The 12,120-nt window shown below is 38.9% G+C and overlaps 1 protein-coding gene across 1 annotated transcript in view; it reads left to right on the top strand.

Annotated features, from left to right (window-relative positions):
* The window catches only part of mcc (MCC regulator of WNT signaling pathway), a 128,450-nt gene that overhangs the window by 91,814 nt on the left and 24,516 nt on the right, over positions 1 to 12,120 (top strand). Inside the window, exons 11-13 of the mRNA XM_078396341.1 lie at positions 1,970 to 2,118; positions 6,462 to 6,602; positions 9,477 to 9,577. Coding sequence (XP_078252467.1) covers positions 1,970 to 2,118; positions 6,462 to 6,602; positions 9,477 to 9,577 — 391 coding nt within the window. The remainder of the gene's footprint in view (positions 1 to 1,969; positions 2,119 to 6,461; positions 6,603 to 9,476; positions 9,578 to 12,120) is intronic.

Genomic DNA, 12,120 nt, shown 5'->3' with positions numbered 1-12,120 from the left:
ATGAAGGGGAGCCAGTGTATGTAGTGTATCTAGGCTTTCAGAAAGCCTTTGATATGGTCCCGCACGGGAGATTGGTGAGTAAAATTAGACCACATGGTATTGGGGGTAGGGTATTGACATGGATAGAAAATTGGTTGGCAGACAGGAAGCAAAGAGTAGGAGTAAACGGGTCCTTTTCAGAATGGCAGGCAGTAGTGAATGGAGTGCCGCAAGGCTCGGTGTTGCAGTTGTTCACCATATATATTAATGATTTGGAAGAGGGAATTAGAAGTAACACTAACAAGTTTGCGGATGACACAAAGCTGGGTGGCAGTGTAAACTGTGAAGAGGATGTTAGGAGGTTGCAGGGTGTCCTGGACAGGTTGAGTGAGTGGGCAGATGCATGGCAGATGCAGTATAATATAGATAAATGTGAGGTTATCCACTTTGGCGGCAAAAACAAGGAGGCAGATTATTATCTCGATGAAGTTAGGTTAGGTAAGGGGGAGGTGCAGCGAGACCTGGGTGTCCTTGTACACCAGTCACTGAAAGTTGCCGTGCAGGTACAGCAGGCAGTGAAGAAAGCTAATGGAATGTTGGCCTTCATAACAAGAGGATTTCAGTATAGGCGTAAAGACGTTCTTCTGCTGTATAGGGCCCTGGTAAGACCACATCTGGAGTATTGTGTACAGTTTTGGTTTCCTAATTTGAGGAAGGACATCCTTGTAATTGAGGCAGTGCAGCGTAGGTTCACGAGATTGATCCCTGGGATGGCGGGACTGACATATGAGGAAAGATTGAAAAGACTAGGCTTGTATTCACTGGTTTAGAAGGATGAGAAGGGATCTTATAGAAACATATAAAATTATAAAAGGACTGCACAAGCTAGATGCAGGAAAAATGTTCCCAATGTTGGGCAAGTCCAGAACCAGGGGCCACAGTCTTAGAATAAAGGGGAGGCCATTTAAAACTGAGGTGACGGATTATTGATTGGGCAGCCATGATCACAACGAATGGCGGTGCTGGCTTGAAGGGACGAATGGCCTCCTCCTGCACCTATTTTCTATGCTTCTATCTCTAAGTCGCAACCCAAGAGTATGAGGAAATGGGTGTCCAGTTTATCCAGTTCTACAACACTTGAAAAGCTTGTTACCATCCAAGGCCATGCAGCCTGCTTGACTGCCATCCCAATCACCATCTTAAGTTTACATTTGCTTGACCTATTCATTTGAGGAGTTGGTCATTTAGGACTGAGATGATATATTTCTTTGCTCTGAGAGTTCCGATTGTTTTGAATTCTTTATGTTGGGGGTAGGGTACTGACATGGATAGAAAATTGGTTGGCAGACAATTCTATCAGCTCCAGGATTTAAATCTTTTGAATTTTAGAGCAGGTACGAGGGACTAGATGTCTACTCCTGTTTCTACCCTTAAAGCTGTTTTAATAATGCTGGCTACTACATAGTATGCTTTATCCTCCTTCCTACCCTTTTTGTTCCCTTATGCAATGTCCCTTTCCTACTTTGTTCCCTTTTTGTTTCATTCATTTGCATCTTTTCTCGACACATGCCCTAACCTTTTTCTTCCTCTGCCTTCACCTCGTTGCTTTCTTATTGGTTCCATTGTTCTAGCAATATCTAAATCCAAATATTGGATTTAAGATTACAATGGTTATTGAGTTATTGTGAATGTGTTGTTTATTGCATTCTGTGTTCTTCTTATACAATGGCGTTTGTAAAGGTGAAATCAGATTGTTTCTTCAGGGCATTAGAAATAAGCCCAAATGTTTCTTACATTTAGACCTTTCAACTATTTCTTTCTGTCATATTGTAGTCATTACTATCATTAGATATTCAATTGGAAGCCAGAATATTCCTGTGAATCGTTTTTTTGCCGGTCTTCTAAACTATTATTTTATCAAAGTGCTTTGCCTGTAACCGTAGATGGAGATTTTGTTCACCAGCACACTTCTTCTCTTTCATTTAAACAGGTGTCCAGTAGTGTGGCAGAGCATCTGGCCCATTCTTTGCAAGACTGCTCCAATATTCAAGAAATCTTTCAAACCCTATATTCTCATGGATCAGCTATTTCTGAGAGCAAGATCCGTGAATTTGAGGTGGAAACGGAAAGGCTAAACAGGTAAAATGCTTATTATGGCATTAGGTTTAGGAGGAACAGAAATATTTTCAGAAATATTTTCAGAAATACTTGTACCAATGGCATAGCTTGATCTATACCACTTTGCAATAGTCCCAACTTCGCAAATGAGCTAATTTGCTAATTGCTGATTTGTACAGACTTTCATTTCTTTCTCCTTAACAAAGAAGAGAAAGCGTGCGCATCTTTAGCAGATGTTTCAGTTCAGCATGAGCAAAGTTTGTGAATAGTTGAGTTATTGTTCTGTGAAACTGGCAAAATGGAAATGAGTATAAGCTAAATGAATATGTACATTTATTTTACACATTGCTTGATGAAATGGTGCATCCTGGAAGTAATTTTCAGAGTAGCACACATATGGCAGTTCTAGCTTAATACAGATGAGTGTGATGATGCAGCAAGCTTATTAATGAAAAAATTGACAGATGTTCATGAAAGAGAATTTAATGTGATGCCAAACAACTTATTTCCCCTCTGGAATAAGAAGTATTTTCTGCTTGATTTCATTTGAATTTTTTTGAGGATGTGACTGAACTTGAGGGTAGGAAAATGTGTTTGTGTGTTAATGATATGCATTTCAAGAAGACCTTTGATAACAAACATAAATTTAAAACTTGTAGACATAAAGGCGAACCACTGACCTGGTCAGAAATTGGCTTTGTGTCAAAAAATCAAGAGTTATAATAATAGCAAAATGGATCACCTAAGATTGTTGCGGTTCCACATATACCATTAAAATGTTATAGACAATGTTGCAACATAACCAAAGCCTGGCTGGTAAGATGCTGCTTTCTATAATCTAGATGATTAGAATAGAAATGGCAGAGGTTCTGTGACATTTATACAAACTTTTGGTTTAGATCACACTTAAAGTACTGAGAGCTGTTCTCGGCACCTCATTAGACAAAAATATTGGCCTTGCAGGTAAAGCAGACGAAATTTAAGAGAGTAATACCTGGACTCCATCGTGAAATAACAAGCGGACTTCACCCAAACTATGATAGTTTTCCTGAAACTTAGAAAATTGGAAGATTATGTGATCAAAAAAATCAAAGATGTTAAAAGGAACTAATACAGAGAAATTATTTTTGTTGATTAGGGAACTTGGTCATTTATTAAATGTGTCCAACTCAAGTTTAAAATGTTCATTAATACTGAAGGATATAGTACAAAAGTAGATCTATTGAGTTTATAAGAAATTAATGGATTAGAATGATAAATCGCCTATTGCTGTTCCAGTGATGGATGGACTAGGGCCAAAAGAATATGGATAGACAACATCAGTTATGTCCCCCACTGACCATGTGGGTTTTCAATATTAGTGAGCAATTTAGGGTTAGACAGAAGACCATTCACTAAAATGGTTGCCTTCCCCTTTGTGCGCTTAATCTATAAAAGTACACAGAAGCCATAAACCGAATACAACGATGTTGAATATCATATAACACTCATTTGATACAGATCCATTGAATCTCACTGGCCTTGAACAGTGCAGCACATCTTAACTGAATACATTGACAATATGGTCCTCTTCATGTTGGACCATTCCAGATGGTCAAGCAGTCTTATCTTCCTCCAGGAAGATGTTTACTTTGAGCTCTCTCCTTGAGAGATCATTTCTTGTCCTTCCCATATCTACTAGCTGGTGATGTTCTCAGAAAATTCATCCCAATCTGTATTCAAAACACCCATTTCCTCATCTCTTGGATCTTTCTTTCCTCGTCCCCCAGCTCCTCCATTTTTATTCTCCTTTGATCCCTCATCCCGAACAACCACCAACTAACCCAAAGTCTACCATCATCTTCTCCACGATTTCCACAATGAAAGGAAGTTATGGATGAACTACTTTAGTTTAGTTTATTGTCACTTCTACCGAGGTACAATGAAAAGTTTTAGTTCCATGCTAACCAGTCAGCAGAAAGACATATACACCATTACAATCGAGCCATCCACAGTGTACAGATACATTATATAGGGAATAACCTTTAGTGCAAAATAAAGACGGATTAAAGATAGTCTGAGGGTCTCCAGTAGCTCAGGACTTATATCCCTACTTTGATTTTGTGCCTGGTAGAATATCTGGAGTGAGCTGAGAGCAGGCTTGTAGGCTCTCGTGTGTCCCTGATCTGTCTTATAATGTTGAAGGGGATATGCTGAGAACAGTGAATCTGAGGGGTGGGGGGTGCAAATTCAAAAATTTCAAGGTGATTGTTCATTTTGCGAAGGAAGTGAATGGGTTACTTGGCTATGCAAATAAAGGCAATTGATACAAAAACCTTGTAGCTTTCAACTCGATTTACGAATATTGAGTTTTCCAATTTCAAGTTATACCCTCTAGCCTTCCTGATGAGTGCATATTTCTCCCACCACCCTAGTCACCCTGCTCCTTTCCCCTCCCTCTGTTCATTTTTTATCCTCATCCCATATTTCCTTTTATTCCCTTCCACCAATATCCCTCCCTCCTGTTTTACATTTCACTCCATTCCTTATCTTCTACCCTTTTGTCTCTATTTTACCTCTAGCCTTTGTCACTATATCTAACCATTTGCCAATCACCCCCTTCCTTTCTCCTGCATCCATTTATCACTTGCCACGCTTTGCCCCAAACACACCTATTTTCCTACTTTCTTCCCCTGCTACTTCAGTCTGAAGAGGAGTCCCAACCTGAAATGTCCATTCCCTCCTCAGATACTTCCTGAGCCATTGAGTTTCTGCAGCACTTTTTTATTGCTCAACTGCAGTTTCTTGCTTCTAGATTTTTTTATCCATGTTTTTTTTCCCTAATCTTTTGCTGTTAGGTTGTCAAATGTTAAAAGAGGAGCAGGCTAGAAAGGGATATAGTAGATTAGAGTGGGCAAAGATTCAGCAAATGGAGTATGATGTGGGAAAATGTGAGATTATCTGTTTCGGCAGGAAAGTAAGGGAAGACAAGTTATCAAACTAGTGAGAGATTGTAGATCTCTCGATGTCCTGTTACATGATTTGCAGAAGGCTTACATACAGATACAACATGTCATCTGCAAGTTAACAATGATTTTGTTAATTGCTAAGGGATTTGAATAGAAAAGAGAGGTAATCCTTCAATCATATGGGACACCGGTGTATCCACATCTGGAGCATTGTATTCACTATTAATTTCCTTATTGAAGAAAGAAAGTTAATATTTCAGAAGCAATTTGGAGAAGACTCACAGCTAGAATAGGCAGATTGTCTTGTAATGAAAGGCTTCAATATCGGGAGCCCCGACCGCCCCGACGTGGCAAATCCAACAGCCTGACCGCGGGAGAAGACGGCAGGGAAGAGAAAAATACATTTTTGGCCTTCCATCACAGTGAGGAGGGACTGGAGGAGACTCACTGTGATGGATGTTTCATTTTGTTTGGTGTTAGTTGTGATTGTATGTGTTATTGCATTTTTATTGATTATTCTTATTGGTCTTATTGTTTAACTGCGGGTAATGTTTCATTTCACTACACATTTATGTGTATGTGACAAATAAACGACTATTGACTATTGATTGATATATACTAACCTTCTAAATTCTGGAGTTTAGAAAAGTGGGAGATGACTTGAATGACACATGCGATCCTTGAGAGTTCTGAGACAGTGAAAGGGATTGAAGATGATAACTCTTGTAGGAGAATCTAGAACCAGGAATCACTGTTTAAATATATGGCATCGCCCATTTTAGACACTTCAGGTGAAATTTTATTGAGGGCAGGAGTCTTCTTCAAAGGGGAATGGAAGCAAAACTACATTTTTAAGGCCAAATTAGACAGATTATTTTATTTGGAATAGGAGTAGATTTGCAGCCCTTTCTGCCTGCTCTGCCATTTTATAAAGTCATGGCTAAATTTGTGTTTATCATCATATGCACAAATACGGTGATGTACAGGTACAATGAAAAATCTTGCTTGCAGCAGCATCACAGTCACACCGACTCGGGCAAACTCACAAAATAAATTATGCATAATCTGGATGTAACTCCACATTTGGGGTACATTTGATGTACTACCCTGAATGTGGAGTTACATTCAGATTATACATAATTTAGCCTGAGTCTATATGACTGCGATGCTGCTGCAAGCAAGATTTTTCATTGTTCCTGTACATCACTGTCTTTGTGCAAATGATGATAAACCTAAGATTAGTCATGGCTTCATAAAATGGCAGAGCAGGCAGAAAGGGTTGTAAATCTACTCCTATTTCAAAATTCACATGTTAACAGCATGTTGTCTTATTTGGAATAATCTTGGTTTAATTCTATAGTCCTTTAACAGTTAATATTAAACAATTGATAAAGTTCATATTTTTGTCTATTTCAGTCGTATTGAACATTTGAAATCTCAGAATGACCTTTTAACGATTACTTTGGAAGAATGCAAGAGCAATGCTGAAAGAATGAGTATGCTGGTTGGTAAATATGAATCCAATAGTACAGCATTAAGACTGGCACTGCAATATAGGTAAATGTAATAAATACAGATTTGTTTTTCCACAACTTTAGCTCTAATAATATTTTCCCAATTCTGTTTTTAATTCTTTAAAGACTATAGTGACTTCCTTCCTTCCCCTTTCCTTATTTTTGTAATGAATTTAATGAGCAAAATAAATAATATCATGAGGATAATATAAACAACCAGAAGGAGCCCTGTCACATGGATCCAGAGAACAACTCCTAATCTATCATGAAATTAATTATTTCACTGTTGAAGCTATCCAGACTCTAGTCAATAGCTTTAAAGTAGAAATTCACAATAATTTTAAAAGGACTGTCAAGAAATTATCATGCAACCACAAGAGAGCTGTAAATGCAGACAAGTAGAACCTAGAGACCATCCCCTCCTGACTCATCCCTTTACAAAGCAAACTTCGATTATATCTAAGACTCGAGGCTTTGGGTGCAATCCAGTTGGACATTATATATTTTCAAATTCAAAAGTGTAATGTACATTGAATAATTCCAAGGCTGGGTTTCATGTGGCCTGAAGACTGGTGCTCATAAGGCTATGGTGTGGCGAGATGGAATTTAGTGGGTGAAGCCAGCATCAATTTTAATCTCCTGCATAATGGTGGTGAGAGGAGCAGCATTTGCAAGCTCTTCCATAAAACATTTACAGTAGGTTAAGCCAGGCCTCATGTCCCAGCAAGCTGTCCATACACATCATTGTAAGAGAACTCTCAGCGCTAGATCATCAGATCTTGTTTAGTGATCCTGTATAGTGTTTAGGGAGTTACTGAAAAGTTCGTAATATACTGCTAGAATTTGAGTATATTCATAATAATATTCTGAGCAGGTGGTTGCAAGTTTGAGTCTTCTGTGTTCAAGCACATATGTAAAGGAACTGCCAAATGTCCTGTCACTTCTCCGAGGAAATGCTTGTAGTTATGTCGGGAAACATGCATTTCCTTGTAAAATCCAACTGGTAATAGATTGTCACTAAAACCATAAAATAGATATAAAGTTAACTGTTGAAGTCATGTCAATATACAGTGCCCTCCATAATGTTTGGGACAAAGACCCATCATTTATTTATTTGCCTCTGAACTCCACAATTTGATATTTGTAACAGAAAAAAATCACGTTGTTAAAGTGCACAATGTCAGATTTTATTAAAGGCCATTTTAATATATTTTGGTTTCACCATGTAGAAATTACAGTTGTGTTTATAAATTGTCCCCCCATTTCAGGGCACCATAATGTTTGGGGCATATGGCTTCACATGAGTTTGTAATTGCTCAGGTGTGTTTAAATGCCTTCATAATGCAAGTGTAAGAGAGCTCTCAGCACCAAATGTTTCCTCAGTCTTTCCATCACCTTTGGAAACCTTTATTGCTGTTTATCAACATGAGGACCAAAGTTGTGCTAATGAAAGTCAAAGAAGCCATTATGAGACTGAGAATAAAACTATTAGAGACATCAGCCAAACCTTACGCTTACCAAAATCAACTGTTTGGAACATCATTAAGAAGAAGGAGAGCACTGGTGAGCACTGGTGAGCTTACTAATCGCAAAGGGACTGGCAGGCCAAGAAACATCTCCACAGCTGATGACAGAAGAATTCTCTCTATAATAAAGAAAAATCCCCAAACACCTGCCCCAAACATCAGAAACACTCTTCAGGAGTCAGGTGTGGATTTGTCAATGACCACTGTCGGCAGAAGACTTCATGAACAGAAATACAGAGGCTACACTGCAAGATGCAAACCAGCTGCAAAAATAGGATGGCCAGGTTACAGTTTGCCAAGATGTACTTAAAAGAGCAACCGCAGTTCTGGAAAAACATCTTGTGGACAGATGAGACGAAGATTAACTTATATCAGAGTGATTGCAAGAGCAAAGTATGAAGGAGCGAAGGAACTGCCCAAGATCCAAAGCATACCACCTCATCTGTGAAACACGGTGGTGGGAGTGTTATGGCTTGGGCATGTAAGGCTGCTGAAGGTACTGGCTCATTTATCTTCATTGATGATACAACTGCTGATGGTAGTAGCATGATGAATTCTGAAGTGTATAAACACATCCTATCTGCTCAAGTTCAAACAAATGCCTCAAAACTCATTGGCCGGAGGTTCATTCTACACCACGACAATGATCCCAAACATACTGCTGCAGAAACAAAGGAGTTTTTCAAAGCAAAAAATGGTCAATTCTTGAGTGGCCAAGTCAATCACCCGATCTGAACCCAATTGAGCATGCTTTTTATATGCTGAAGAGAAAACTGAAGGGGACTAGTCCCCAAAACAAGCATAAGCTAAAGATGGCTGCAATACAGGCCTGACAGAGCATCACCAGAGAAGACACCCAGCAACTGGTGATGTTCATGAATCGCAGACTTCAAGCAGTCATTGCATGCAAAGGATATGCAACAAAATACTAAACATGACTACTTTTATTTACATGACATTGCTGTGTCCCAAACATTATGGTGCCCTGAAATGGGGGGACTTTTTTCTGTAATTTCTGTAACATTGCTGTAATTTCTACATGGTGAAACCAAAATATGTAAAAATGGCCTTTTTAAAAATCTAACAATGTGCATTTTAACCACGTGATTTTTTTCTATTACAAATCTCAAATTGTGGAGTGCAGAGGCAAATAAATAAATGGTGGGTCTTTGTCCCAAATATTATGGAGGGCACTGTACCTTATGTAAACTGTTATTGCAATAATAATGCAAATTCATAAAAAAATCCCAAATGTACACATATGAAGGCTTTAATCGTCCATTTGTTTTGTTGTAAGTTTTTATTTATTTGCAAACTATATAATGTTGGTATAATTTCCAGTTGTTAAATATGATTACTTACATTTGTACCTAATTTGCTTGTATTCAAAGTGAACAATGCATAGAAGCCTATGAGTTATTATTGGCACTAGCTGAGAGTGAACAAGGACTCATTCTGGGTCAATTTAAAGCTGCAGGCGTTGGATCAATTGGTGAGAATCAAAAATTTGTTCATACTTTCTCTTGCATCTTTCTTTGTATATTTAAACTACATGGGCTCTGTGTATTACTGACGGAACCATAATTTAATGCTCATTATAAAGCTGCCTTATTGAAACATTCATGCCCTTGTAATGTAGGTAGTCCTAGAATGTAGTTAGGCAGCAAATTCCAGGTTATTCACCCATTGACAATAAAAGTATGTCTCTTTGGGGAAGGAATTTGGTGATATTCACGAACGCCTGCTTGGCTAGTCCTAGGGGATACCATTTGCACTTTAGGACTCTCGCTCGCTTATTCCATCATTTTGCTGTAAACCAAATTGATGGAAAAGTAATTTTCAGATTAAATCTATCTTTATTTTGCATACAGAATTTTGCAGTGACATAAATGTCAACAAGGTCAAACATCTCTGTAAGAATACAACAATAAAAACTTCACATCTCTTTTTAATGTAGCAAAGCCAGAGACTAGTCGTCTGCGGCAGGCTGTAACAGAAGCAATGAATGACTCATTGTCTGTTCTTCCTTCTCAGACCGTTTAGGTTTATCATTGTCATGTTTACTGAGGTACAGTGAAAAGCTTTGTTTTGCATGCGGTCCAATCAGACCAGATAATATATATAAAAACAATCAAGCCGATCTCAAGTAGAATGGAAAAGATAGAGTACAGAATATAGTTCTTAGCTTTGTAGCACTACAGTTCCAGAGACCAAGTATAATGTCTGCAATAAGATAGAGATGAATCGACAGTACCCTATCTTATGGAAGAATCATTCAGAAGCCTGATAAGAGGGGAAGAAACTCTTCCTAAGCCTGCTAGTGTGCTTTCAAGCTTCTGTAAATTCTTGCTGATGGAAGCAGGGAGAAGGAGGAGTGACAGGATGGGATGTCTTTGATCATTTTGGCTGCTTTTCCAGTGTGATGTATTGATGGAGTCAATGGTGGGGAGTATGGTATGTGTGATGAACTGGGTGACATCCACAATTCTGCAATATTTTGCCATCTTGGAAAGAGCTGTTCCCAAACCAGCTGTGATACAACCTGACAGTAGTCTTTCTTTGGTGGATCTGTGGACGTTTGTAAGAATCATTGGAAACATGCTCAATTTCCTCAGTCTTCTGAGGAAGTAGAGACATAGGTGTGCCTTGTCTGTCACTTCAACGTGGTTGGTTCACAACAGATTGTTGGTCGTATTGACTCCAAGGAACTTGAAGCTCGCAATCCTTTCTACTTCTGCACCATCCCTCTCTGCTGGGCAATAGTAACGAGGTTTCAGGGCTAACATATCACTCTTTTCACCCCTGCATCACTAATCTATGTTCTCCCACCCACTTGTCTCCCATGTTTGACCATTTCTCCAAACCTTGCAAATATCTGTTTACCGGATGCCCAACCGTACACCAGCAAACAGCAGGACAAAAATATAGTACAGATTATAGTGTGCATCAAACAAGAAGGGAAACATGTTTCTCATTAAAGCCAGCAAATAACAGAATAAGAGATGCACCGTGTATTAAGGTTAAAACATTGATATATCCCAAAGGCATTGATTATAAATTCAAAGTGCAACTTACAATTGCTTCATGACAGCTGTGGAATTTCAATTATTATTTTTTTTCTAAAATATCGCAACTACAATCATTACAAAACTAGTAGTATAATCCTATCTTGCTTTGTGAATATCCTTTAGGAGAGGAAATTGGTCATCTTCACCTCGACAGGCCTAAATGTAACTGCAAAGCCATAGTAATGTGCTTGACTCTTACATGGCCAAGCACGCCATTCAATTGTGTTGCAACCACTATGTTTGAAAGGAGAAGGACAGAGTTGGAGAAATCACCCAGCAGCAACCTAGCCATTAAATCTGTATGTGATAACGTCACTCATACCCCTGTCAACTTTGCAAAGCCTTCCTTGCAAATATCTAAATTTGCAGAATTGCCCCATAGACAATTTTTAATAACAGCCTAGATTAGGTATCCAAACTGGATCAAACTTTACCAAACCTTGACCTGAGGCTGCATGAAGTATTTTAGCATCTGGTCAAACCTTTCACCTGATTAACATCAATTCCATCGTTCAGCTGATGAATCATTGTTCTTCCATATAGAAGAAGCACTGAAAATAGCAAAAGTCTAATCTAAAAGGACACAAAGTGCTGGAGTAACTCAGCAGGTGTACCTCGACTTTCAGAAAGCCTTCGACAAGGTCCCACATAGGAGATTAGTGGGCAAAATTAGAGCACATGGTATTGGGGGTAGGGTACTGACTTGGTTGACAGACAGAAAGCAAAAAGTGGGGATAAATGGGTCCCTTTCGGAATGGCAGGCAGTGACCAGTGGGGTACCGCAAGGTTCGGTGCTGGGACCCCAGCTATTTACGATGTACATTAATGACTTAGATGAAGGGATTAAAAGTACCATTAGCAAATTTGCAGATGATACTAAGCTGGGGGGTAGTGTGAATTGTGAGGAAGATGCAACTCGGAAGTGGCGGCGCCTAACGGCAGCGGCTCGCTAGCAGTCTGTTCGTCT

The sequence above is a fragment of the Rhinoraja longicauda genome, chromosome 3 (assembly GCF_053455715.1).
Source record: "Rhinoraja longicauda isolate Sanriku21f chromosome 3, sRhiLon1.1, whole genome shotgun sequence".
Lineage (NCBI taxonomy): Eukaryota > Metazoa > Chordata > Chondrichthyes > Rajiformes > Arhynchobatidae > Rhinoraja > Rhinoraja longicauda.
Note: the sequence above shows the minus strand (reverse complement) of the source record. Positions and strands in the feature narration are given on the sequence as shown.